We start from the raw sequence: 23,085 nt of genomic DNA, 5'->3' as shown, positions 1-23,085 counted from the left end.
GCTGGTGGCCGTGGTGAGGGACCACGGGCAGCCGGCGCTGTCGGCCACGGCCACGCTGCACGTGGTGCTGGGCGAGAGCGTGCAGGAGGCGCTGCCGGAGCTGGGCGAGCGGGCGGCGGGCGGCGAGGCGGCGGCGGAGCTGCAGTTGTACCTGGTGCTGGCGCTGGCGCTGCTCTCCGCCCTGTTCCTGCTCAGCGTGGCGCTGGCCGTGCTGGCGCGGCTGCGCCGGGCCGGGCCGCCCGCCGTCCTGCGCTGCCTGGGCGCGCAGCGCTTCTCCGTGCCCGGCGCCGCCTTCCCGGCCGACTTCTGCGAGGGCACCTTGCCCTACTCCTACAACCTGTGCGTGGCGCCGGGCCGCGCCGTGGCCGAGGCCGCTTGGCTGCCGCCGCCGCTGCCCAGCGTGTCGGCGGAGGAGCTCGTCGGCGGGGAGCCGTGCGGGAAGCGGAGCCCGAGCAGCAGCGCCGGCGCGGGAGAGCCGCCCGCGGACCGCGACGCCCCGCAGGTCTGTAAGCCCGCGCACTCCTCATCTCTTAGCCTTCCCTAACCTCACGCTGGCCTTAGTGGGCTCTTGGTTTTCATTTGTCTGCTTTGCCGGCTAGATCCGATCAGTGTTTCCACGGAAAAGTAAAAAAATCCTGTACCGTTGCTTTGCTGGTGGCAGTAAGTGGGAAGCGGCATTTCCAGCCTCATCAGTGTCACACGTGTAGGCTCAGTGGGGAGGTTCTTGCCATTCAACTTTTGCTGGATAAAAGGGTACAGGTGTGGTCAAGCTCTGACTGGCTTTTTGCTTTTGTTTTTTCTACTCAGAGTAGGCACTTAGTTATTGCAATTCTTCGTTCATCACCCGTTCAAGTTTAGCTGAAAAATTTTGTCTGCGTAACTTGTGTTGTCTGAAATATTATGAGTTACTAACGGTGAAGGCGGATCCTTACAGTATAAAATGAGATCCGGTGATTCTACCTGGCGGAGCCGATTAAATGTGATTAACGCTTTGTTTTGAGATTTTCCCTCCCTGGTCGCTTTTTCCCAAAGCGACGTATTTGCATGGTGGTGACAGCTGAACAGAAATTCGTTGGTTAATGCTGTTTCGGTGTGTGTCCCCGAAAGGGGAAGTTACAGATTGTTCCTCCCTAATGAATGTTCCTCCCCCCCCGCCCTGTGCCCTCCCAGCTTTTGGTGAAGGCGGCTGCAGAAATGGCAGCGTTAGTGGGACGGGTTAATTTCGTCCGAGCGTGATTTCTTTGTTTTATTTGTGCGGTTCTTTCTCATAATTTTATTCCATGCTCGGTGGTACTTCCCTCTTGTTTACCGTCCGTCATCTGTCTTTTCCACAGAGGCATAGAACGGAATCTAAAGAAGTAAGCAGTGTTTTGTTTTTCTGAACCTCACTTCTTTTTCATCCCTTTTACTTCAAAATTTCTACTTTGTCCTCGTTGATAGCGTGAACGCTAAGGGTGTGCTATAGGCTAGTTACGCCGTCTTGTGAGGTTATAATGAGAAATTACGAAGTGATAGTTGGAGAAGAGGAAGAAATGGAGGCTGACTCAGAGCAGCCTCCCATGTGCAGGTGAGAAGTAAAGACCTCCAGAGTGACGGGCCCTCCCTGTAGTGCGGGTTGTGGGAACTGACCGTTGTGACAGTCCGTGAGTAGTTCTGCTACTCAGTGACGCTCTTTTGATCTGCAGAAATGGGGAGGGAAAAGTCATTCGGCGACGACTGCTACAAAACGTGCACAATCTCCTCGTGATACAGATTGTGATTTTGGACGGATAGAGTAAGAGTCGTAACATTGTACACGTCATATTAAGAGGACTTAAGAACTATATTATATCGCCGTTAGAAAAACAATTTATCCATGCGGTAGAAATGACACAACACGGAAGGCGTGTTATTTCTTCCCGGTCGTGAACACCTCCAGGATGAGAGAAGAGATGGGCTGGAGAAAAGCCAAGGCGGGAGATCCCGGCTGGGCGGGCAGCGGTGTCCCCGCGGCCACTGTCCCGTCCCCGCGAGCTGTGCGGGGCCAGGCAGGGCGGGCAGCGCTCGGCAGCGGTCGGTGCCTGCAGTGCCGGGAGGAGGCTGCGGGCGCCGCTGTTGACCGAGGAGGAGCGAGAGGAAGGCCGGAGCGGTGCAGGCAGCCCCGCCCGCTGCGGCCCGGCTCGCTCGCTCGCTGGCTGCTGGCTCGGCGGGCGGGCGGTGTGCGAGCGTCCCCGCGGTGCGGAGCCGTGCTGCAGCGAGGCGGAGGGTCCGGCGGCAGCGGCGGGAGCGGCGAGTGGGAGCCGGAGCTGGATCGTTGGTCGGCGGCGGTGGTGCCGGCGGTGCCGCGGCGGCGATGTGTGCGGCGGGGAGGCGGTGGGGCCGGCGGGAGCGAGCCGTGCTGTGGTGCGTGCTGGGGGCGGCGTGGGGGGCGGCGTGGGGGCAGCTGCGCTACTCGGTTCCCGAGGAGATGCCGAAGGGCTCGTTCGTGGGCGACGTGGCCAAGGACCTGCGGCTGGACCTGCCGGCGCTGCGCGGCCGTGGCGTCCGCATCACGGACAAAGGTAGGACGCAGTATTTCGCCCTCCATGAGAGAACGGGACATTTAGTGACGGCGGAGAGGATCGACAGAGAGCGGCTGTGCCGGCTGGTGGAGAAATGCGTGTTGCGCTGTGAGCTGATAGTGGAGGGGGAAATGAAGGTTTATGAAATCGAAGTGGAAATCAGGGACATTAACGACAACGTCCCCAGCTTTCCAGAGGCAGAAACGGAGCTGAGAGTGAGCGAGATGGCAGCGCCGGGGTCGCGGTTTCCCCTGCCCGAGGCTCACGACCCGGACTCGGGACCGAATTCGGTGCAGAGCTACGAGCTGAGCGGCGACGAGCACTTCTCGCTGGCCGTGCGGGCGGGCCCCGGCGGGGACGAGCGTCCCGAGCTGGTGCTGGCGAAGGCGCTGGACCGGGAGTCGGCGACGTTTCACGAGCTGGTGCTGAGGGCGAGCGACGGCGGAGAGCCGGCACGGACGGGCACGGCGCGGCTCCGCGTGGCGGTGCTGGACGCGAACGACAACGCGCCCGTGTTCAGCCAGGCGGAGTACACGGTGCGTGTGCCGGAGGACGTGCCCGTAGGCTCCACCCTCGTCACCCTCACGGCCACAGACGCCGACGAGGGGCTGTACGGGCAGGTGAAATACTCGTTCAAGAAAACGAAGGATCTGGCATTAGAGATTTTCCATCTGGACTCAGAGACGGGAGCGATCACGCTGTTGCGGAGCCTGGACTTCGAGGAAGGCAACTCCTACGATCTGAAAGTGCAGGCAGAAGACGGAGGGGGTCTTTTTGACACGGCTAAAGTCGTGGTCACTGTGACAGACGTCAACGACAACGCGCCCGAACTGACAGTGTCGTCGGCACTGAACGCGATCTCTGAGGATGCGCCGTCGGGGACGGTGGTGGCCGTGCTGCACGTGCAGGACAGGGACTCTGGAGCGAACGGCGAGGTGCGGTGCAGCATCCCCGAGAGCCTCCCGTTCCGGCTGGAGAAGTCGTTTGAGGACTACTACCGCGTGGTGACGGCGAGGGAGCTGGACCGGGAGGAGGTGTCGGAGTACAACGTGACGGTGCGGGCTGTGGACGGCGGGTCGCCGGCGCTGTGGAGCAGCGCGGTGCTGGCGCTGCGGGTGCTGGACGTGAACGACAACGCGCCGGTGTTCGCGGAGGCGAGCTACAGCGCCCGGCTGGCCGAGAACAACGCGGCGGGCGCGCTGGTGCTGACGGTGCGGGCGTGGGACGCGGACTGGGGGCAGAACGCGCGCGTGCGGTACCGGCTGTGGGAGGGGCGTGTGCGGGGCGCGCCGCTGTCGTCGTACGTGTCGGTGCAGGCGGAGACGGGCGCGCTGTACGCGCTGCGCTCGTTCGACTACGAGGAGGTGCGCGAGGTGGGGCTGTGGGTGCGGGCGGAGGACGGCGGCGCGCCGGCGCTGAGCAGCAACGTGTCGGTGCGGCTGGTGATCGTGGACGAGAACGACAACGCGCCGCAGGTGCTGTACCCGCCGGCGGCGGCGGCGTCGTCGTCGTCGGGCGCGGGCTGGGCGGGCGTGGAGCTGGCGCCGCGGTCGGCGGAGGCCGGGGCGCTGGTGGCCAAGGTGGTGGCGGTGGACGCGGACGCGGGGCAGAACGCGTGGCTGTCGTACGAGCTGGCGAAGGCGACGGAGCCGGGGCTGTTCCGCGTGGGGCTGCACAGCGGCGAGGTGCGCACGGCGCGCTCGCCGCTGGCCCGCGACGCGGCGCGGCAGAGCCTGGTGGTGGTGGTGAAGGACCACGGGCGGCCGGCGCTGTCGGCCACGGCCACGCTGACGGTGGTGCTGGGCGAGAGCGTGGCCGAGCTGCTGTCGGAGCTGGGCAGCGCGGCGGCGGCGGCGCCGGGCGAGCCGGCCGGCAGGCTGACGCGGTGGCTGGTGGTGGCCGTGGCGGCCGTGTCGTGCCTCTTCGTCGCCTTCGTGCTGCTGCTGCTGGCGCTGCGCCTGCGGCGCTGGCGGCGCTCGCAGCTGCTGGCGGCGGGCAGCGGCGCCTTGCGCGGCGTCCCGGCCTCGCACTTCGTGGGCATCGACGGCGTCCGCGCCTTCCTGCACTCCTACTCGCACGAGGTGTCGCTCACCGCCGACTCGCGCAAGAGCCAGCTCCGCTTGTCGGCCGCCAGCTGCTGCGACACGCTCCCGGCCCGGCCGCCGCCCGACGAGCCCGCGCCGCTGCTCGGGGAGGACCCTGCCGGCGCCCACCGCGCCGACCCCGCCGCTGCCCCGGTGAGTTCCTCGCACCGCACTTGCTCCTCTGCTGCTTCTCCGCCCTTTCCCCCCGTGCTCTGCGTCCTGCGGAGGGAGGTTTAGTTCCAGGGAAGGCGAAGGTTTGTTCAGGAGCGCGCTGTGTGCTGGTGCCTCTTGCTGCGGGGAGGTGAACGTGGGACCGTTACTCAGCGTTACAGTTGGTGTGGGAGGTTGGACAAGTGAGGCTGCTGTTAGCGTGAGTCTCGTTTGTGTCGGGCTTTGTGTTTTTATCACGTCGGTACGCTTTTCGCTGACCCAGTGTCTCGTGGAGGACCGCCCCTGTTTCACTTTTAGACCCTTGATGTTTCTTCTGTCAAGTCCAGCTAGGAGACAATGTATCTTCATCTTAGTACAGAGATGTAAAATATCTATGTGCAGTCTGTGGGTGATGTTAGTGCATGCTGAAGAGAAACGGTCTGGGCAACTGTCCCTTTGATAATATGAGCTTGCAAGTTATGAGGGTGAAAGAACAGCATGGAAGTCGCAAAGAGTTGGAGAGGAGAGTACGTGACATGCTGTTGTAGGACCCAAGCAGTATGGTTTGCTCCTTTCCCTTCTCAGTGTCCAGCTGTAATATTATGCAATGTAAGTTTCTTCTTCCCAAGTAAATTTGGCCTAATGTTACTCCAGCTGTATTGGGACCCTGGGAGGTTCCTCCTTTCTGCAGGTTGTCGTGTTGTATTTAAGTAATAGCTTATTTCTGTAGTAATTATACATGCATACATAAGGAGAGCTTTAGCAGGAGTCAATCGATTATTAATTTCCTACTCAATACCTGGATTATGTATATTCTGTAAATGCCATAATTTGGAAGAGTCTGTCATCCCTTTCTTTCTGCATGTGTTAACTTCTTATCTTGCTCGTTGTGATGAGCTAAAGGTGGGCCTTTGTCTCTGATAATGTGTGAAAGATCACAGCTGTTACATTTGTCTGACTGTCCCGTATGTGCCTTCCACGTTTACCGCTGTAAAGAGTATAACTTTCATAGACGTGTTTCTTTAAAATGTTACTGGAAGAAATGCTCTTGCTCTTCACATACACGTGGTGAGAAGTCAACGATTATCCATGGCAAGGAGAATCTTTCTGTGGAGTTTTTCTTTCGATGGAGTTTGTCTGCAAATAATGAAGATGACTGGCAACCATGCAGTCTGTGAAGGGTTTGAGGAGAGTCTTGGCAGTGCTGTGTGTGTGAGGAGGTAGTGGTGAAGACAAGGCATGTGTTTTGTCGATTCCCAGGGTTTATTGATGGCCTTCTGAAAATGAATCTGAAGCTATCTTATTTATGGCTGTCACCTTGCTTGATCTCCAGCCGGCCAAGTTGTGGGTTCATCAGTTTGCTTTCCTAGTGCATGCTGCTCCCTGTGAACAGTACTTAAATTCGTGCCTTGTGTGATGTCGTGCTGAGGTAAAGGTGGGCCTCTGTGTGTCTGAGAATGTGTCTGAGAATATCACTGGAAGAAATGCTCTTTCTTGTCACATACGCGTGGAGAGAAGTCGGTGCAAGCTCAGCAAGAGTCTGGCTTTGACGGAGGAAAAGAGGGGGTTGTATGCTCCATCTGGCTGGGCAGTGCTTTAATATCATGCCTAGTGCCAAGGCCGATGCCACTTCCACCAAGCGCCCTTTTCCCACACCCTGAAAGGGGATAACAATCCTCTGATGAATTTATCTGCAAGTAATAGCCATGGAAATGCAAACAGGACTCAGGGGGGCTATTTCAAGTAATTGCTTTGTGAAACGTCATTATTCCATCTAAAAATCCTTGTAAGACTGTGATGTAGAGTTTCATCCTGGTTGTAGTAAGCTTTTCCCGGCCTTGACCAACCTCCAGTTGTTATTAATGGCTCTTGCTCATATGAAGTAACTGCTGGTGCTTTGTTGGAGCCGCCCGCGGACCCCGACGCCCCGCAGGTCTCTAAGCCCGCTCACTCCTTGTCTCTCAGCATTTCCTAACCTCATGCTGGCGGTAGTGGGCTCTTGCTCTCCGTTTCTCTACTTTGGCGGCTAGTACCGAGCTGTGTTTACACGAAGGAATGGAATAATCCTGTACCGCTGCTTCGCTGGCAGCAGGGAGCGCGAAGTGTCCCCGGCTCTTCCAGGCTCATCAGTGTCACACGTGTAGGCTCAGTGGGGAGGTTCTTGCCATTCAACTTGTGCTGGATAAAAGGGTACAGGTGTGGTGAAGCTCTGACTGGCGATTTGTGTTTGTTCCTTTTCTACTCGGAGCAGGCAGTTAGCGACTGCAACTCTTCGTTCATCACACGTTGAGTTTCAGCTGAAGAATTTTGTCTGCGTAACTTGTGTTGTCTGAAATGTTATGAGTTACCGTGAAGGCGGATCCTTACAGTGAAAACGAGATCCGGTGATTCTACACGACGGAGTCGGTTAAATGTGATTGACGCTTTGTTTGGAGATTTTCCCTTCCTCATCTCATTTTGCCGAAGCGATGTACTTGCATCTGGGTGACAGCTGAACAAAAATTCGTTGGTTAATGCTGTTTTGGTGTTGGAGTCCCAAAGAAAACGTGTGTCTCCATGAATGAGGAAGTTACAGATTGTTTCTCCTTAATGACTGTTCCTTCCCTCCCATATTTTGGTGGAAGGCAGCAGCAGAAGTCGCAGCGTTAGTGGGATGGGTTAATTTGGTCTGAACGTGATTTATTAGTTTTCTCTGTACTGTTATTTCTGGGGGTTTTTTTGTTCCATTTTCGGTGATAGTTCCCTCTTGTTTAGCGTTCATCATGTGTCTTTTCTACAGAGGCGTAGCATGGGATGTAAAACAGAAAATAGTGTTTTGTTTTTCTGAACCTGTCTTCTTTTTCTATCCCTTTTCCCCCAAAATTTGTATTTTGTCCTGGTTGAGCACGTTTAACACTAAGGGTTTGCTATATGCTGGTTTATTTTTGTGATGGATCCCGGAACAGGGAGTGCATGTGCATCGCTGCCTGCTGCTGAGTTCCACTAGAACGGAGCGCTGAGTCCGAAGTGTAAGCACGGCCCGTACCGGGTCACGGTATAACGATAAATTCCGACGTGGTGGTTGGAGAAGGGGGAGAAACGGAGGCTGATTGAGAGCAGCCTCCGATGTGCAGGTGAGAAGTAAAGAGGTCGAGAGGGAAGGGTCTTCCCTGAGGAGGACTCCTTTTGAGGGGGGATGTTCATTGCTGCCTTGTGCTATTGGGCGGGGTTTGGGAATTAATGTGGCTGGTGGCGTTCCAGTGTGATGCTGCATCGGTCTGCAGAAAGGGTGAGGGAAAAGTAATTCCAGCAGGACTGACTCAAAAGCTGTGCAATTAGTGATGGAGATTGTGCTTTTGGACTAAGAGAATAAAACTCATAATATTCTACACGGCATATTTAGAGACCGTTTTATCTATATTAGATCACCCTTAAAAAAAAAAAGTATTTCCCGTGCTGTAGAAATGACACTACAACAAGGAGGCGTGTTAGTACTTTCCGGTCGTGATGGCCTCGAGGACGAACGAAAAGATGAGCTGGAGAAAAGCCAAGGCAGGAGATCCCGGCTGGGCGGGCAGCACGAGCTGTGCGGGGCCAGGCAGGGCGGGCAGCGCTCGGCAGCGGTCGGTGCCTGCAGTGCCGGGAGGAGGCTGCGGGCGCCGCTGTTGACCGAGGAGGAGCGAGAGGAAGGCCGGAGCGGTGCAGGCAGCCCCGCCCGCTGCGGCCCGGCTCGCTCGCTCGCTGGCTGCTGGCTCGGCGGGCGGGCGGTGTGCGAGCGTCCCCGCGGTGCGGAGCCGTGCTGCAGCGAGGCGGAGGGGCCGGCGGCAGTGGCAGGAGCGGCGACGCCGAGAGGAATCCTCGGGTGCCGGCGGTGCCGCGGCGGCGATGTGTGCGGCGGGGAGGCGGTGGGGCCGGCGGGAGCGAACCGTGCTGTGGTGCGTGCTGGGGGCGGCGTGGGGGGCGGCGTGGGGGCAGCTGCGCTACTCGGTTCCCGAGGAGATGCCGAAGGGCTCGTTCGTGGGCGACGTGGCCAAGGACCTGCGGCTGGACCTGCCGGCGCTCCGCGACCGTGGCTTGACCATCCTCGACAAAGGTAGGACGCGGTATTTCGCTCTGAACGGCAAGACAGGACATTTAGTGACGGCGGAGAGGATCGACAGAGAGCGGCTGTGCGAGAGTGTGCAGCAATGCGTGCTGCGCTGTGAGCTGATAGTGGAGGGGGACATGGAGGTTTATGAAATCGAAGTGGAAATCAGGGACATTAACGACAACGCCCCCAGCTTCCGAGAGGTAGAAACGGAGCTGAGAGTGAGCGAGACGACAGCCCCGGGATCGCGGTTTCCCCTGCCCGAGGCTCACGATCCGGACGTGGGACCGAATTCGGTGCAGAGCTACGAGCTGAGCGGCGACGAGCACTTCTCGCTGGCCGTGCGGGCGGGCCCCGGCGGGGACGAGCGTCCCGAGCTGGTGCTGGCGAAGGCGCTGGACCGGGAGGCGGCGGCGTTTCACGAGCTGGTGCTGAGGGCGAGCGACGGCGGAGAGCCGGCACGGACGGGCACGGCGCGGCTCCGCGTGGCGGTGCTGGACGCGAACGACAACGCGCCCGTGTTCAGCCAGGCGGAGTACACGGTGCGTGTGGCGGAGGACGTGCCCGTGGGCTCCACCCTCGTCACCCTCACGGCCACCGACCCCGACGAGGGGATGTACGGGGACGTGAAATACTCGTTGAAGAAAATCACAGAGAAAGCGAGGCAGATTCTCCAGCTGGACGCGGAGACAGGAGTGATCACGCTGATGCGGAGCCTGGACTTCGAGGAAGGCGACTCGTACGAACTGGAGGTGCAGGCAGAAGACGGCGGAGGTCTTTTCGACACGGCTAAAATCGTGATCACGGTGACAGATGTCAACGACAACGCGCCCGAACTGATAGTGACTTCTCAGCTGAGCTCAGTCTCTGAGGACGCGCCGTCGGGGACGGTGGTGGCCCTGCTGCACGTGCAGGACCGGGACTCGGGGCCGAACGGAGAGGTGCGGTGCTCGCTGGACGGGGCCGTCCCGTTCCGGCTGCGGAGCTCGCGGGGCAGCTACTACAGCGTGGTGACAGCGCGTGAGCTGGACCGGGAGGAGGTGTCGGAGTACAACGTGACGGTGCGGGCTGTGGACGGCGGGTCGCCGGCGCTGTGGAGCAGCGCGGTGCTGGCGCTGCGGGTGCTGGACGTGAACGACAACGCGCCGGTGTTCGCGGAGGCGAGCTACAGCGCCCGGCTGGCCGAGAACAACGCGGCGGGCGCGCTGGTGCTGACGGTGCGGGCGTGGGACGCGGACTGGGGGCAGAACGCGCGCGTGCGGTACCGGCTGTGGGAGGGGCGTGTGCGGGGCGCGCCGCTGTCGTCGTACGTGTCGGTGCAGGCGGAGACGGGCGCGCTGTACGCGCTGCGCTCGTTCGACTACGAGGAGGTGCGCGAGGTGGGGCTGTGGGTGCGGGCGGAGGACGGCGGCGCGCCGGCGCTGAGCAGCAACGTGTCGGTGCGGCTGGTGATCGTGGACGAGAACGACAACGCGCCGCAGGTGCTGTACCCGCCGGCGGCGGCGGCGTCTTCGTCGGGCGCGGGCTGGGCGGGCGTGGAGCTGGCGCCGCGGTCGGTGGAGGCCGGGGCGCTGGTGGCCAAGGTGGTGGCGGTGGACGCGGACGCGGGGCAGAACGCGTGGCTGTCGTACGAGCTGGCGAAGGCGACGGAGCCGGGGCTGTTCCGCGTGGGGCTGCACAGCGGCGAGGTGCGCACGGCGCGCTCGCCGCTGGCCCGCGACGCGGCGCGGCAGAGCCTGGTGGTGGTGGTGAAGGACCACGGGCGGCCGGCGCTGTCGGCCACGGCCACGCTGACGGTGGTGCTGGGCGAGAGCGTGGCCGAGCTGCTGTCGGAGCTGGGCAGCGCGGCGGCGGCGGCGCCGGGCGAGCCGGCCGGCAGGCTGACGCGGTGGCTGGTGGTGGCCGTGGCGGCCGTGTCGTGCCTCTTCGTCGCCTTCGTGCTGCTGCTGCTGGCGCTGCGTCTGCGGCGCTGGCGGCGCTCGCAGCTGCTGGCGGCGGGCAGCGGCGCCTTGCGCGGCGTCCCGGCCTCGCACTTCGTGGGCATCGACGGCGTCCGCGCCTTCCTGCACTCCTACTCGCACGAGGTGTCGCTCACCGCCGACTCGCGCAAGAGCCAGCTCCGCTTGTCGGCCGCCAGCTGCTGCGACACGCTCCCGGCCCGGCCGCCGCCCGACGAGCCCGCGCCGCTGCTCGGGGAGGACCCTGCCGGCGCCCGCCGCGCCGACCCCGCCGCTGCCCCGGTGAGTTCCTCGCACCGCACTTGCTCCTCTGCTGCTTCTCCGCCCTTTCCCCCCCGTGCTCTGCGTCCTGCGGAGGGAGGTTTAGTTCCAGGGAAGGCGAAGGTTCGTTGAGGAGCGCGCTGTGTGCTGGTGCCTCTTGCTGCGGGGAGGTGAACGTGGGACCGTTACTCAGCGTTACAGCTGGTGTGGGAGGCGGGCGAAGTGAGGCTGATGTTGGCGTGAGTCTCGTTTGAGTCGGTCTTGGTGTTTTTATCACGTCGTTTCTGCGTTCGCTGACCCAGTCTCTCCTGGAGGACCGCTCCTCTTTCACTTTTAGACCCTTGATGTTTCTTCTGTCAAGTGTAGTTAGCACACAATGTATCTTCGTCTTAGTACAGAGATGTAAAATATCTGTGTGAAGTCCGTGAGTGATAGTAGTGCATGCTGAAGAGAAATGATCTCGTCAACTGCCCTTTGATGTTATGTGCTTGATAATTATGAAGGTCAATGAACACTATGCAAGTTGTGAAAGGTTAGAGAGGAGAGTCCTGGGAGCTCTTTGTGGGAGGCTGTTGCCCATCTATAGTATCATGCAATGTGAGTTTCTTCCTCCCATAAAAGTTTGGCCTGAGACACGGTACTCCATCTTTATTGGGAGCCCTGGGAGATTCCTCCTGTGTGTTTGCAGGTTGTTGTGATGTATTTACCTAACAGCTTAAGTCTGTAGTAATTATAAATGCCATAAAGAGAGCTTTGGAGGAGACAACCGATTATTTATTCCATACGAAATACCTGGATTATGCATCTTCTCTATATGCCGTAATATAGGAGTGTATGTTGTGATTCCTTCCTTTCTGCATGTGTTAACGTCTTGCCTTGTTCATTGTAATGATCTGAAGGTGGGCATTTGTCTGTGATAATGTGTGGATGATCACATCTGTTACATTTGTCTGACTGTCCCACACGTGCCTTTCATGTTTACAGCTGTAAAAAGAAAGACTTTCATAGACGTGTTTCCTTAAAATGTAAGTGCAAGAAGTGCTCTTGCTTGTCACATACACATTCTATGGTGAGAAGTCAAACGTTATCCATGGTAAAGTAGAAGTTGTCTGTTCAACTTTCCTTTGGGTGGAGTCTGTCAAAAAATGGTGAAGACCATTGACAACCATGCAATCTGTGAAGGGTTTGAGGAGAGTCTTGGGGGTGCTGTGTGTGAGGAGATACTGGTGGAAACAAGGGTCATAGTGTTTCCGACAGCAATTGTGCTTGAGTAGGATGAAGTTGTCTTGAAATAGAAAGTCAATTGCCGCGTGTATAACTCGCTATAACTTGTACTTTTTCTGTGTCCTTATTGCTTTTTGTGTCGCCTTGCAGCTTGTTTCGTATCATTATCCCTCGTGTAGCAGTGCTTGATCTTTTGATGCTGAGTGTTTAAATCGATGTAAACGATCAGGGTAGCATGCATTCTTAACAGCGGTACTGGTTTCAAAGACTGTTTTCTCCCTCTGTGCTCCTTAGCAGCCGGTGAGCGCATCCAGAGTCTTATTGCACCTGGAATCATTTTGCGAGTGACCTTGCTGACCATGAGAAGCCTGTTCATGCAGCAAGCTTGTGGCCTCTTCTGCCAAAGGGCGGTTAATCTCTGAGGGGTTGTTACTGTTCTATGGGCACTTTTCATCTGCTTTACTGTTCATCATCGTGTCTTTTACAGAGAGGTGTTGTCAGAGGGGAGTGGTGTAGCCGAGGTTGTAGTGACAGTATGTCCTAATGAGCCTGATGCTGATATAACGTTAATTTCTTGCTCGGCAGCGTTACTTGCAGGATTGGACTGTTAGACATACACAGATACGTCGTGAACTGGTTATTAGTTGAAGGTTTTTCTCAAAGTATGTCGTTCCTTGCTTTATCAATCACTACTGTTTTACAACACAGAGTTTTCATTTAACGTTAATTATTTGAAATGCATGTAAGCAGTACTTTAGTAACGCAATCACAAACGTTGAGGAAGGGCGAGATTCCATGTAAACACCTTCTCAGTATGGGTAGGTGACCCTCTCATATGTGTCTCTATCTGAAGTAGACTGTGGCTACTTCTTTGTGAGAATGGTCTTGTTGGTGAGGAAGAGCCTGTTCTCACAGCGACATTATGGCTGAGCGATCGTTGGCTAATAACTGCCACAGTGGAAGAAGTTTTTGAAGGAGAAACTGAGTCCCGTAGTCCATACCTTTGTATCTTTTGAATGATCAGCGAGAATGGCATCACCAGGAACTGAATTATCACCAGTACCTTGCTAATGAGAACAGTAGTCATCCATGGAGTCATCTCTTGTTTGGAGCAATAGGAAAATTTGCTGTACCTGTAGTTTCCAAACTCGTGGTCTGTGTAGAGTTTGAAATGATTCAGCTGGTTATAATACGCCCTGCTCTCTCCACGGTCATGAAATAAGGTTTGTTGTTTTGCAATGTCTTGCACTCCGTGATTTCCTTTGAGTGGTGCTGAGAGGTGGTGTTATCGTTCAAACAGGCACTGAGGAGGATCGAGCACTTTTTCATTGGCGTTGCACTCAAGAGCTTTTTATCCTTTCCATTTTCAGACCACCCCACGCCTGGTGCGTTCTGTGTATTGTCTGTCCAAAGTACCCGTCGGCTGTGTTTGTGCCATGGGTAAACTGCCTTCTCTAGTGCTGCCCTTCTGATTTCTTGTGATTTCTTTTTCCGTCTTTTTTCTTCGTGTCTCTGACTATCCTGGGAAAGGCAGGTGACATGTCGCATACACCTTGGGCATCACCACGGAGGAGCATACCACTCCTCTTCACGATTCTCGGAATAGCACACGAGTAATTGAACTGTCCTGGGCTCATGGGTACCTTTTTGCTTCCCGTCCGTTTTCTGAGACCTACTTACTTACCCGTTCACACAAAGAAGCAATTTTGAAGAAATGCGTTAACGGGTCTGTCTTTCCAGTTCTAGAGCAAGAAGTTACGGTGATCTCCGTGATTTGTAACATGGCAGCTTGTACTGATACTGATGTTGTAGGAATAAGGCTTGCCGCGTTCTCCCAGAGTCTCGGTCACACTGAGATATATATAAAATAAACGGGATATAATCAAGAATCTTCTCAAGACAAATGGTGGTTCCGGTGCTTCCTTTCTACCATAGCTTCTCCTCTGAAGTACTTTGTAGCTGCTGCTTCTCAGAGCTCGTAGAAATGAAATAAAAGAGCTGGGGAAAGACACCCCGCAGCAATAGTAGAAGCTGTTGGAATATCAGACATTTGCTGTACTGTGTACTTGCTTGTACTTACCCGCACTCACCTGTGCTCTGCCGTACGGAATGTCCGCGCTCCTCCGCCGCTCGGTAACACGTTCCCAGCCAGACCCTTCATTTCCGCCGCTGATCAGAGCGGCTTGGCCCGCTTCTCCCCGGGTATGAGAACACTCGCCAAACTGAGCGCTGAATCGCGCTTTTCGCGAGCCGATGGCGCCGACTCCCGGCAGCTGCTGGCAGCGGCGGCTCGGAGCGCGGAGACCCAAGTGCCGCACGCCACCGGGCGGCTGCGGTGGCGTCGCGCCGCCTCCGGGTGCCGCTGTTGGCCGCCGCGCACCGGCGCTGGAGCCGCAGCCGCAGCCGCCGCAGCGTCCTGCCCCCGCAGGCTGCTCGCTCGGCCGGCGCCGGGCAGAGCGGCAGCGGCCCGGGCAGCAGAGGCGAGAGGCGGCGCGGGGAGCAGCGGCGTCCGAGGCGGCGCCGAGCTCGCTGCCGTGCGGCGGCCCCTGCGCTCGCTGCGGAGAGCGGCTGGAGGGCGGAGGGCAGCGGCAGGAGCGAGGAGCGCGGCGAGCGCTGCCGAGAATGGCGAGCAGGCAGGGGCAGGGGCGGCGGCGAGCGGGCGGGCGAGTGCTGCTGCCCGCTTTGCTGCTGGGCTTGTGGTGCGGGGCGGCGGGCGAGCGGCTCCGCTACGCCATCCCCGAGGAGCTGGGCAGAGGCTCGCTGGTGGGGCCGCTGGCGCGGGACCTGGGGCTGAGCCCGGCCGAGCTGCCGGCACGCAAGCTGCGGCTCAGCGCGGAGAAGCCCTACTTCGGCGTGAGCGGGGAGAGCGGGGAGCTGTACGTGAGCGAGAGGCTGGACCGGGAGGAGCTGTGCGGCGAGTCGGCGTCCTGCTCCGTCAGCTTCGAGGCGCTGGTGCAGAACCCGCTCAACGTTTTCCACGTCGAGGTGGCCATCCAGGACGTCAACGACAACGCGCCGCGCTTCCTGCGAGACAATTTCCAGCTTGAGATAAACGAGTTCACTTCTCCCGGCGCCCGCTTTGCCTTGGGCATGGCGGAAGACGCGGACGTTGGCAGCAATTCGCTGCAGGGCTACGAGTTGGAGGCCAACGAGTACTTCGCGCTGGAGGTGAAGGAGAGACAGGACGGCAGCAAATTCGCGGAGCTGGTGCTGAGCCGGGCGCTGGACCGGGAGAGGGAGCAGAGCCTGCGTCTGGTGCTGACGGCGCTGGACGGCGGCGACCCGCCCCGCAGCGGCACCGCCCAGCTCTGCATCAACGTCACCGACGCCAACGACAACGCACCCGTGTTCGCGCAGGACCGGTACCGGGCGAGCCTGCGGGAGGACGCGCCGCCGGGCTCGACGGTGCTGCACGTCTCCGCCTCCGATGCCGACGCCGGCACCAACGCCCGCATCAGCTACGGCTTCGGGGAAACGCCGGCCAAGGTGCGTCAGAAGTTCGTGGTGGACGCGGAGAGCGGGACGATCGCGCTGCAGGAGGCGCTGGACTTCGAAGACACTCGAGGCTACACGCTGCTGGTGGAGGCGAAGGATGGGGGTGGTCTGGTGGCCCACTGCGAAGTGGACTTGCAGGTGCTGGACGTGAACGACAACGCGCCCGAGGTGACACTATCGTCGGTGTCGAGCCCGGTGCCCGAGGATGCGCCGGTCGGCACGGTGGTGGCCGTGGTGAAAGTGCGGGACCAGGACTCCGGGGAGAACGGTCAGGTGTCGTGCGAGCTGTCGGGCGAGGCGCCGCTGTCGCTCGTGGCGTCGCCGGGCGGGTCGTACAAGGTGGTGACGGCGAGCGAGCTGGACCGTGAGCAGGCGGCCGAGCACCGGGTGACGGTGGTGGCCAGGGACCGGGGCAGCCCGTCGCTGTCGAGCCGCGCGGAGCTGGTGCTGGAGGTGTCGGACGTGAACGACAACGCGCCGGTGTTCGAGGAGGCCGAGTACAGCGCGTACGTGGCGGAGAACAATGCGGCGGGCGCGGCCGTGGTGCGCGTGCTCGCGCGGGACGCGGACGCGGGCGCCAACGGGCGCGTGAGCTACTGGGTGGCGGGCGGCAGCGCGGGCGCGGCGCCGTACGTGTCGGTGGAGGCGCGGAGCGGCGCGGTGTACGCGCAGCGCTCCTTCGACTACGAGCAGTGCCGCGAGTTCGCGGTGGCGGTGCGGGCGCAGGACGGCGGGGCGCCGGCGAGGAGCTCGACGGCGACGGTGCGCGTGTTCGTGCTGGACCGCAACGACAACGCGCCGCGGGTGCTGTGGCCGGCGGCGGGCGCGGGCGCGGCGGGGGCGGGAGCGGCTGTGGCGCCGTTCGAGGTGGTGCCGCGGTCGGCCAAGGCCGGGTACGTGGTGGCCAAGGTGGTGGCGGTGGACGCGGACGCGGGGCGCAACGCGTGGCTGTCGTACGAGCTGGTGCAGGCGGCGGAGCCGGCGCTGTTCCGCGTGGGGCTGCACAGCGGCGAGGTGCGCACGGCGCGGGCCGTGTCGGAGCGGGACGCGGCCAAGCAGCGGCTGGTGGCCGTGGTGAGGGACCACGGGCAGCCGGCGCTGTCGGCCACGGCCACGCTGCACGTGGTGCTGGCCGAGAGCGTGCAGGAGGCGCTGCCGGAGCTGGGCGACAGAGACGCTGTGTCCGAGCTCACATCTGATCTAAATCTCATTCTTGTCGTGGCTCTCGCTCTCGTGTCCTTGCTATTCGTTTTGACAGTTATTTTGGTATTGTTCTTTAAATGTCGACGTTCAAGGAGTCCTCCCGTTTTTATAACTTCGGATAAGGAACTGTATTCCAGCCTGGGCTCAAAAGCACTGTACAACTACTGCAGCAGCACGCTGCCCTTGCCCTACTCCTACGAGGTGTGTTTAGCCTCTGAGTCGGGCCAGAAGGACTTCACATTTCTGAAACCAGGGGCGGCAGCGCGGTCTGAGCTTCTCCTGGCCGGGGAACCCAGCTCAGACAGTCACTCCGGGAAGGACCCTCCTAGCCCCGGGAGCTCGGCACAGGTGAGCTTCTGTCCCGAGGTCCCTCTCTCCGGACTTCTGTGAGTCGTCTTCTTCCCCTGTTCGGCCGTCGGGGATCGGTGGGCAACTGGGAGAGCTCAACGTCGCACTGCTCAATAGCTCGGGGGTGGGTTTTGTCTGTGGACGCGTGTGTGTGTGATCTTGGCTCTTCCTGCCCAGTCTCATGCGCGAATTGTAGGTTGTGCCCCGAGGAGCGACGCTATGTTGTCAGTACTGCTGTTTGTTTGTCCTACTCCAGGTGTGAATTTCATCGACCCGGGGTGGTGGTGTGGACATGGGGTGGAGCGGGGGCAAGAGTGTCGTGGGTTCTGAAGCTGAGATAACCCTTTCATCTTGGTCTAGTGACTGCTTCATTTATTGTCTCTGCCGCATTTGAGAGCTTTCCTGCGGTAACCATGTGTGATCTTTCCCAGCCTGTTCACTCAGTGAGGGCAGCGACTCTATAGTCCTCTGCTTTCTCTTCCACCTGGGTTCTTTTCATTCTCTGAACCTCTCAAAAGGAAGATGTTGTGTACACCCGTGATTTAACATTTCCTCTCCGCCCGGGGAGCCGGGGCTGGTGCCTCACGGTAGCTCTAAGCCCGGAGCCGAGCAGAAAATACACTGAGCTCGCTGCTGCCACCGGCTCCTCTGGAGCCTCGGCAGAGCCGGGAATAGCGCCGGAGTGAGCGGCTCTGGCTGGGATTTGGCTTGAACTCGTCCCCGCAAGAATTCCTGGTGCAGGGGAAAGGCGTCTTTCCCCTTAGCTCTCTCACGTTTTCACTCCTCTCCCTGCAAATGGTGCTTTCAGGAGCTCCGAGGCGCCGCCTTCAATATTCGGGCTTCTTAGCAAAGTCAAGGAGATGTAATGTCCCCAGGTCAGTCGAAATATGAGAGGTGGAAATGTTCCGTCTTCCACGCCTTTCCCGAGATCTCCTTGCCGTACTCAGCTCTCCGCTGCTTGCCCGTCCTACTGCTGCTGGGATTAAGCGGACAGGGTAATTTGAATATGGGTCGTGTGTGCACAATGTGAAGAGAAACTCTTTTAAGAATTGCAATACACACGTTAGAGAAATTGCTCAGTAAACAGAATTTAGGAAAGACATGAAATGGGCAGTGGCTGGAAAAGCAGATTCAGAGCTTATTTCAGAGAAAATAAGTGGCTGAAGACTGTTCCAACATTTGTCTCGAAGAGAGCTGTGGATTTTCTTCTTTATCGATTATATGTAAGGGAGAAAAGTAATTGGGATTTGGCTGCATAAGGGCCTATGAGAAAAGAAATCTACTGTCAGGACTGTGAGCCTGCAGGCACGGTCTGTTGCAGAAGCGCTCCAACACGGACCGAGAAGCATAATCGTTTGTACTTACGTACACGGTGCAGCTGCGGTAAATCACACCGTTTTCCTTCTCAGTCTTTACATTTCTCCAGAATTAAATTATATTAAAATACAACGTTTAATGACTAAAGTTGGATTTTATGGGTGTGAACCTTTTTATGTGTGTGACTTCTATCACATGCTGTGGACTGGTGATAGGAATGGTAAATAGCACTGATATCTTTCGGCAACGTTTATTCGGTAGGAAGGGAAATAGCTGAGGATGCAGAGAGGAAAGGCTGTGCCGACCCGTTTGATATCGTTGACTCTTCATATATTGTCCTGGGTGGGTCCCGTTTGCTCACGGCTGTTGACTGGACTGTGCAGGGCGAGGACACGTAGCCAGAGTCGAGGTCCCTGGCTCTGGGGTGGGTGTCGAGTCTCCACGTTGATTGCGGGTGATTTGCAGCCCTGAGCCACGACAAGCTGTGGGGTAACAGATAACCAGCCTCAACGTTTCCGAGACAGTTCTGCAGGGCGTGGAGAGCGATAAGCGAATGAACGCGTGGGTGCTGATTTCCAGTCCAGTTTCTTTCCCAGACATCGCCATCCCTTCCTTATCACGTTCGGCTGTGGGAATAAACCTGGACGCTGTGTTTCTCGGCCACAGATGGGTTTTGACAGGGCTCCTGGCACTCCTTTATCAAGCTTCCTTGGCTCCTTCCCCTTGCACCGTGAGAGCTGAGCAGTTGCGCGGGTGACAGACAACGAACGCCAAAATTGCGGTAGTTTTATCTGTATGTGCGCACAAAAAAATCTGAAAACTCGACGTATCATGAGTTGTTGACAGCAACAACCCCAAACGCAGGCGGGCAGCCCGGCAAATGGCTGTTTCTTGCCCAGGCGCTGCCGGTGCCGTGGTCTACGCGGTGCCGTGACCTGCCGGGCTGTTGCTGCACAGGAACGGGAACGGCTTCTGCCTCCAGAGAACCAGCACGTCGCAGATCGTGATTTCCCTGCGTCTGGCTGGTGGAAACAGGTACCGGGGAGCAAGGTGGGAGGTAGCGAGAGCAGGAGGGCGTGTTAAACCGAGATTTCTACGATTTGTGGGGAAGATGCCTGCTGGGACAGTGGTGACGGGGGGACCAGGAGGGGGGATGCTCCTGGGAACCCTGCGGCAGGAGCTGCCCCGCGGGCTGTGTGCCGCGGCCGGAGGAGCTGCTCCTAACTCGGCAGCACGAAATCCGCATCGTTCTGCCCGCGACGCTGCTTTGGGGGCACACAGAGGCGTGACGTCCTGGGATGTCAGGAAGGGGCTGACCTAGCACTTGGGTGGGAGGGCCAGCACCCCGGAGGTCCCGAGGGACACTCGGAGCTGGCGTGTCGTGCCGGGGCTGGCTCTCCCCGGAGCTCTGGTCGAACCGCTCCACCTCCCCTTCTTTCTCCCGCTGCCTCTTTCTAGCGAGGTTTTCCCGGGGGACACGGGACAGGGAGCGGGTCCTGTTGTCCTTATCGCCCCTTTTGGCGTCATCCTCTCCACCAACTCTTAGACCTTCCTGCCCGCACACGCAGTCCCCGTGTCCCATCTACGCTGCCTCTGCCAGCGCTCTCGCCCCGGCGCTCCCTCCTGGCGGTGCTTGGCGAGCGGCTGCCCTGAGGCGAGGCTCCGGTAGCCCTGCGCTCCGTGCAGTTATTGGCCGGGACTCTGTGTGCCGCTGTCGGCCAATGATGGAGCGGGGGGTTGATCCGGCGGCCCGGCCCCGCTCGGAGCCGGGATAAGGCGCAGACGGGCTCAGAGAGAGCCGGGGAGTGAGTCAGAGCGGAGCCCGCAGAGCAATGCCCGTGTCCCCGCCTGCCGCCGCTCCCCGGGGCTCGCTGGGCAGCGGCATGCCGGGGCGAGCTGCGGATTTCTAGCCGGGGCGGTGGGGGGGGGAACGAAGCGGAGAGCGCGGCCGTCCTGTGCGATGACCGGCGTTGCTGGAAGGAGCCGCGGGGTACCGACGGGGCAGGTACTGAGCCTCTTGCTTTTGCTCGGCGTTTCCGACTGGGTTTCCGCCGCGATTCGTTATGCGATTCCCGAGGAAGCGCGGAGAGGCTCCGCGGTGGGGAACGTGGTAGCCGACCTGGCGCTGGACCTCGGGCGGCTGCCGGGACGGCGGCTACGGGTGGTGTCCGGTGGCAACAAGAAGTACTTCGGGGTGGATCTGACGAACGGGGCGCTGCTGGTGAGCGAGCGGATAGACCGGGAGGAGCTCTGCGGTGCGCTCTCTCCCTGCTCCCTCAGCTTTGAGATCGTGGTGGAAAACCCGCTGGAGCTGTACAGCGGCGCCGTGGAGATCCAGGACATCAATGACAACGACCCGGTTTTTCCCAGCAGTCAGGCGAGGCTGGAAATCAGCGAGTCGGTGGCGGCCGGAGCACGCTTCCCGCTAGAGAGCGCGCAAGACCCCGACGTGGGGGTTAACTCCTTGCAGACCTACCAGCTGAGCGCCAATGCGCACTTTGCGCTCGACGTGCAGACGAGGGTGGATGGCAGCAAGTATGCGGAGCTGGTGCTAGAAAAGGAGCTGGACAGGGAGGAGCAACGGGAGCTGCACTTGGTGTTGACTGCACTGGACGGAGGCAGCCCGCCCCGGTCGGCCCACGTGCAGATCCACATCGACGTTTTGGATGCTAACGATAACGCCCCGGTCTTCAATCAGTCCACCTACAAGGCAAGCGTGAGGGAGAACACACCCAGTGGTACCCTGGTCGCCAGGATCAGTGCGTACGATCTGGATGATGGGCCCAATGGAGACATCATCTATTCCTTCAGCAGCCACACACCCGCCAAGGTACGAGAACTCTTTGCTCTGGACTCGGCCACGGGGGAGTTGAGGGTCAAGGGACAGCTGGACTACGAGGAAGCAAAGCTGTACGAGATTTACTTACAGGCTAAAGACAAGGGTGCCGTTCCTGGCGTGGCTCATTGCAAAGTGCTGGTGGAAGTCGTGGATGTGAACGACAACACTCCAGAGGTGACAGTGACTTCTGTGTACAGCCCTGTGCCTGAAGATGCAGCCCCAGGGACGGTCGTAGCTCTGCTGAGTGTAACGGACTTGGACTCCGATGACAACGGTCTGGTGAACTGCGTCATTTCCCCTGGGATCCCGTTCATGCTCAGCTCCTCCCTCAAAAATTACTACACATTGAAAACAAAAGCAGCTCTGGACCGGGAAAAGGCATCGGAGTATAACATCACTATCACAGCCAGGGACTCGGGCTCACCACCCTTGTCTGCAGTAAAACAGATCCTGGTGCAGGTGTCAGATGTCAATGACAATGCGCCCAAGTCTTCCCAGGACTCCTATGATGTGTATGTGCTGGAGAACAACATGCCTGGCATCCCCATCCTTAATGTCAGTGCCACAGACCCAGACCTTGGGCGCAACGCCCGTCTCTCCTATACCCTCTTGCAGGGTGACTCCGCTGTAGGCCACCTCTTCTCCATCAACCGGGAGAATGGCACCCTCTACCTGCTCACCTCCCTGGACCATGAGGACCAGGTGGAGTTCCACATGATGGTGCAGGTCCAGGATGGCGGCTCTCTGCCTCTGGCCACTAATGTCTCAGTCAGTGTGTTTGTCACTGACCTCAATGACAATGCCCCAACTGTGCTGTACCCTCACCCCAACACCACTGCCACCTATACCGATGTGGTGGCACCAGGCACTCCTGCCGGGCACATAGTCACCAAGGTGGTGGCGGTGGATGCGGATGCAGGGTACAATGCCTGGATCTCCTATACCCTATTGCAGGCCACTGACCCCAGCCTTTTCTCAGTTGGGCTGCACAGTGGGGAGATCGTCACGGCCCGCCAGCTCCAGGAGGATGACGCTCCTCAGCACACGCTAGTCATCCTGCTGAAAGACCATGGGGAGCCTGTGCTGTCTGCCAGTGCCACTGTCTCCATCTCTGTGGCTGAGATGGTCAAGGAGGTGCTCACTGACCTCACTGACGTGACACCTGCCAATGATCCCAGGAGGCATGTGACTTTCTATCTCATCCTGGCTGTGATTTTGGTGTCAGCAGCTTTCTTCATCACTATGTTGTCAGTGGGCATCTTCAAGTGTTACAAGTGGAGACAGTCAAAGGAGATGTTCAACAGCTCCAGGAGCACCCTGTACAGGACACCAGGGCCCTTCCACCACATTGATGCTGTGCGGGGTGGCTTTACACCACCCAACTTCTACCACCAGGTCTATCTCACCACAGACTCTCACCACAGTGATCTCCTGTGTAAAAAGCCCTTCACTTCCAGTCCCCTGGGGAGCCGCCAGAGCACCATGAGGAATGGTGAGCCAGGGCTGTACCACCAGATCGTGGGCACCGCTAGCCAGCTCCCCACTCCTGCTGAGGTAATGTAGCTCCTTCCTTGGCATGTCCCAGTGCCGGGCAGAGCCA

The 23,085-nt window shown here is 58.9% G+C and overlaps 2 protein-coding genes across 5 annotated transcripts in view; both read left to right on the top strand.

Moving 5' to 3' along the window:
* Positions 1-2,332: 2,332 nt before the first annotated feature.
* Positions 2,333-4,861, top strand: LOC137672723 (protocadherin gamma-A5-like). Its single transcript, XM_068417123.1, has one exon. It carries the CDS (start codon positions 2,333-2,335, stop codon positions 4,859-4,861), a length of 2,529 nt encoding a protein of 842 aa, XP_068273224.1.
* A 3,777-nt stretch (positions 4,862-8,638) lies between these two features.
* LOC137672773 (protocadherin gamma-C3-like) overlaps positions 8,639-23,085 on the top strand; it is a 53,041-nt gene continuing 38,594 nt past the window's right edge. The window contains exons 1-2 of one of the 4 annotated variants that reach the window (XM_068417169.1): positions 8,639-10,414; positions 10,826-11,080. In XM_068417169.1, the coding sequence (XP_068273270.1) occupies positions 8,639-10,414; positions 10,826-11,080 (2,031 nt within the window). Of the gene's footprint in view, positions 10,415-10,825; positions 11,081-14,882; positions 15,947-20,439; positions 23,040-23,085 lie in introns of those variants that run through there. The other 3 variants (XM_068417170.1, XM_068417171.1, XM_068417168.1) reach the window with 3 other exon arrangements.

This window comes from Nyctibius grandis, chromosome 22 (genome assembly GCF_013368605.1).
Source record: "Nyctibius grandis isolate bNycGra1 chromosome 22, bNycGra1.pri, whole genome shotgun sequence".
NCBI classification, from domain to species: Eukaryota; Metazoa; Chordata; class Aves; order Nyctibiiformes; family Nyctibiidae; genus Nyctibius; species Nyctibius grandis.
The sequence above is the reverse complement of the archived record's forward strand: the minus strand, read 5'-3'. Positions and strand labels throughout refer to the sequence as shown.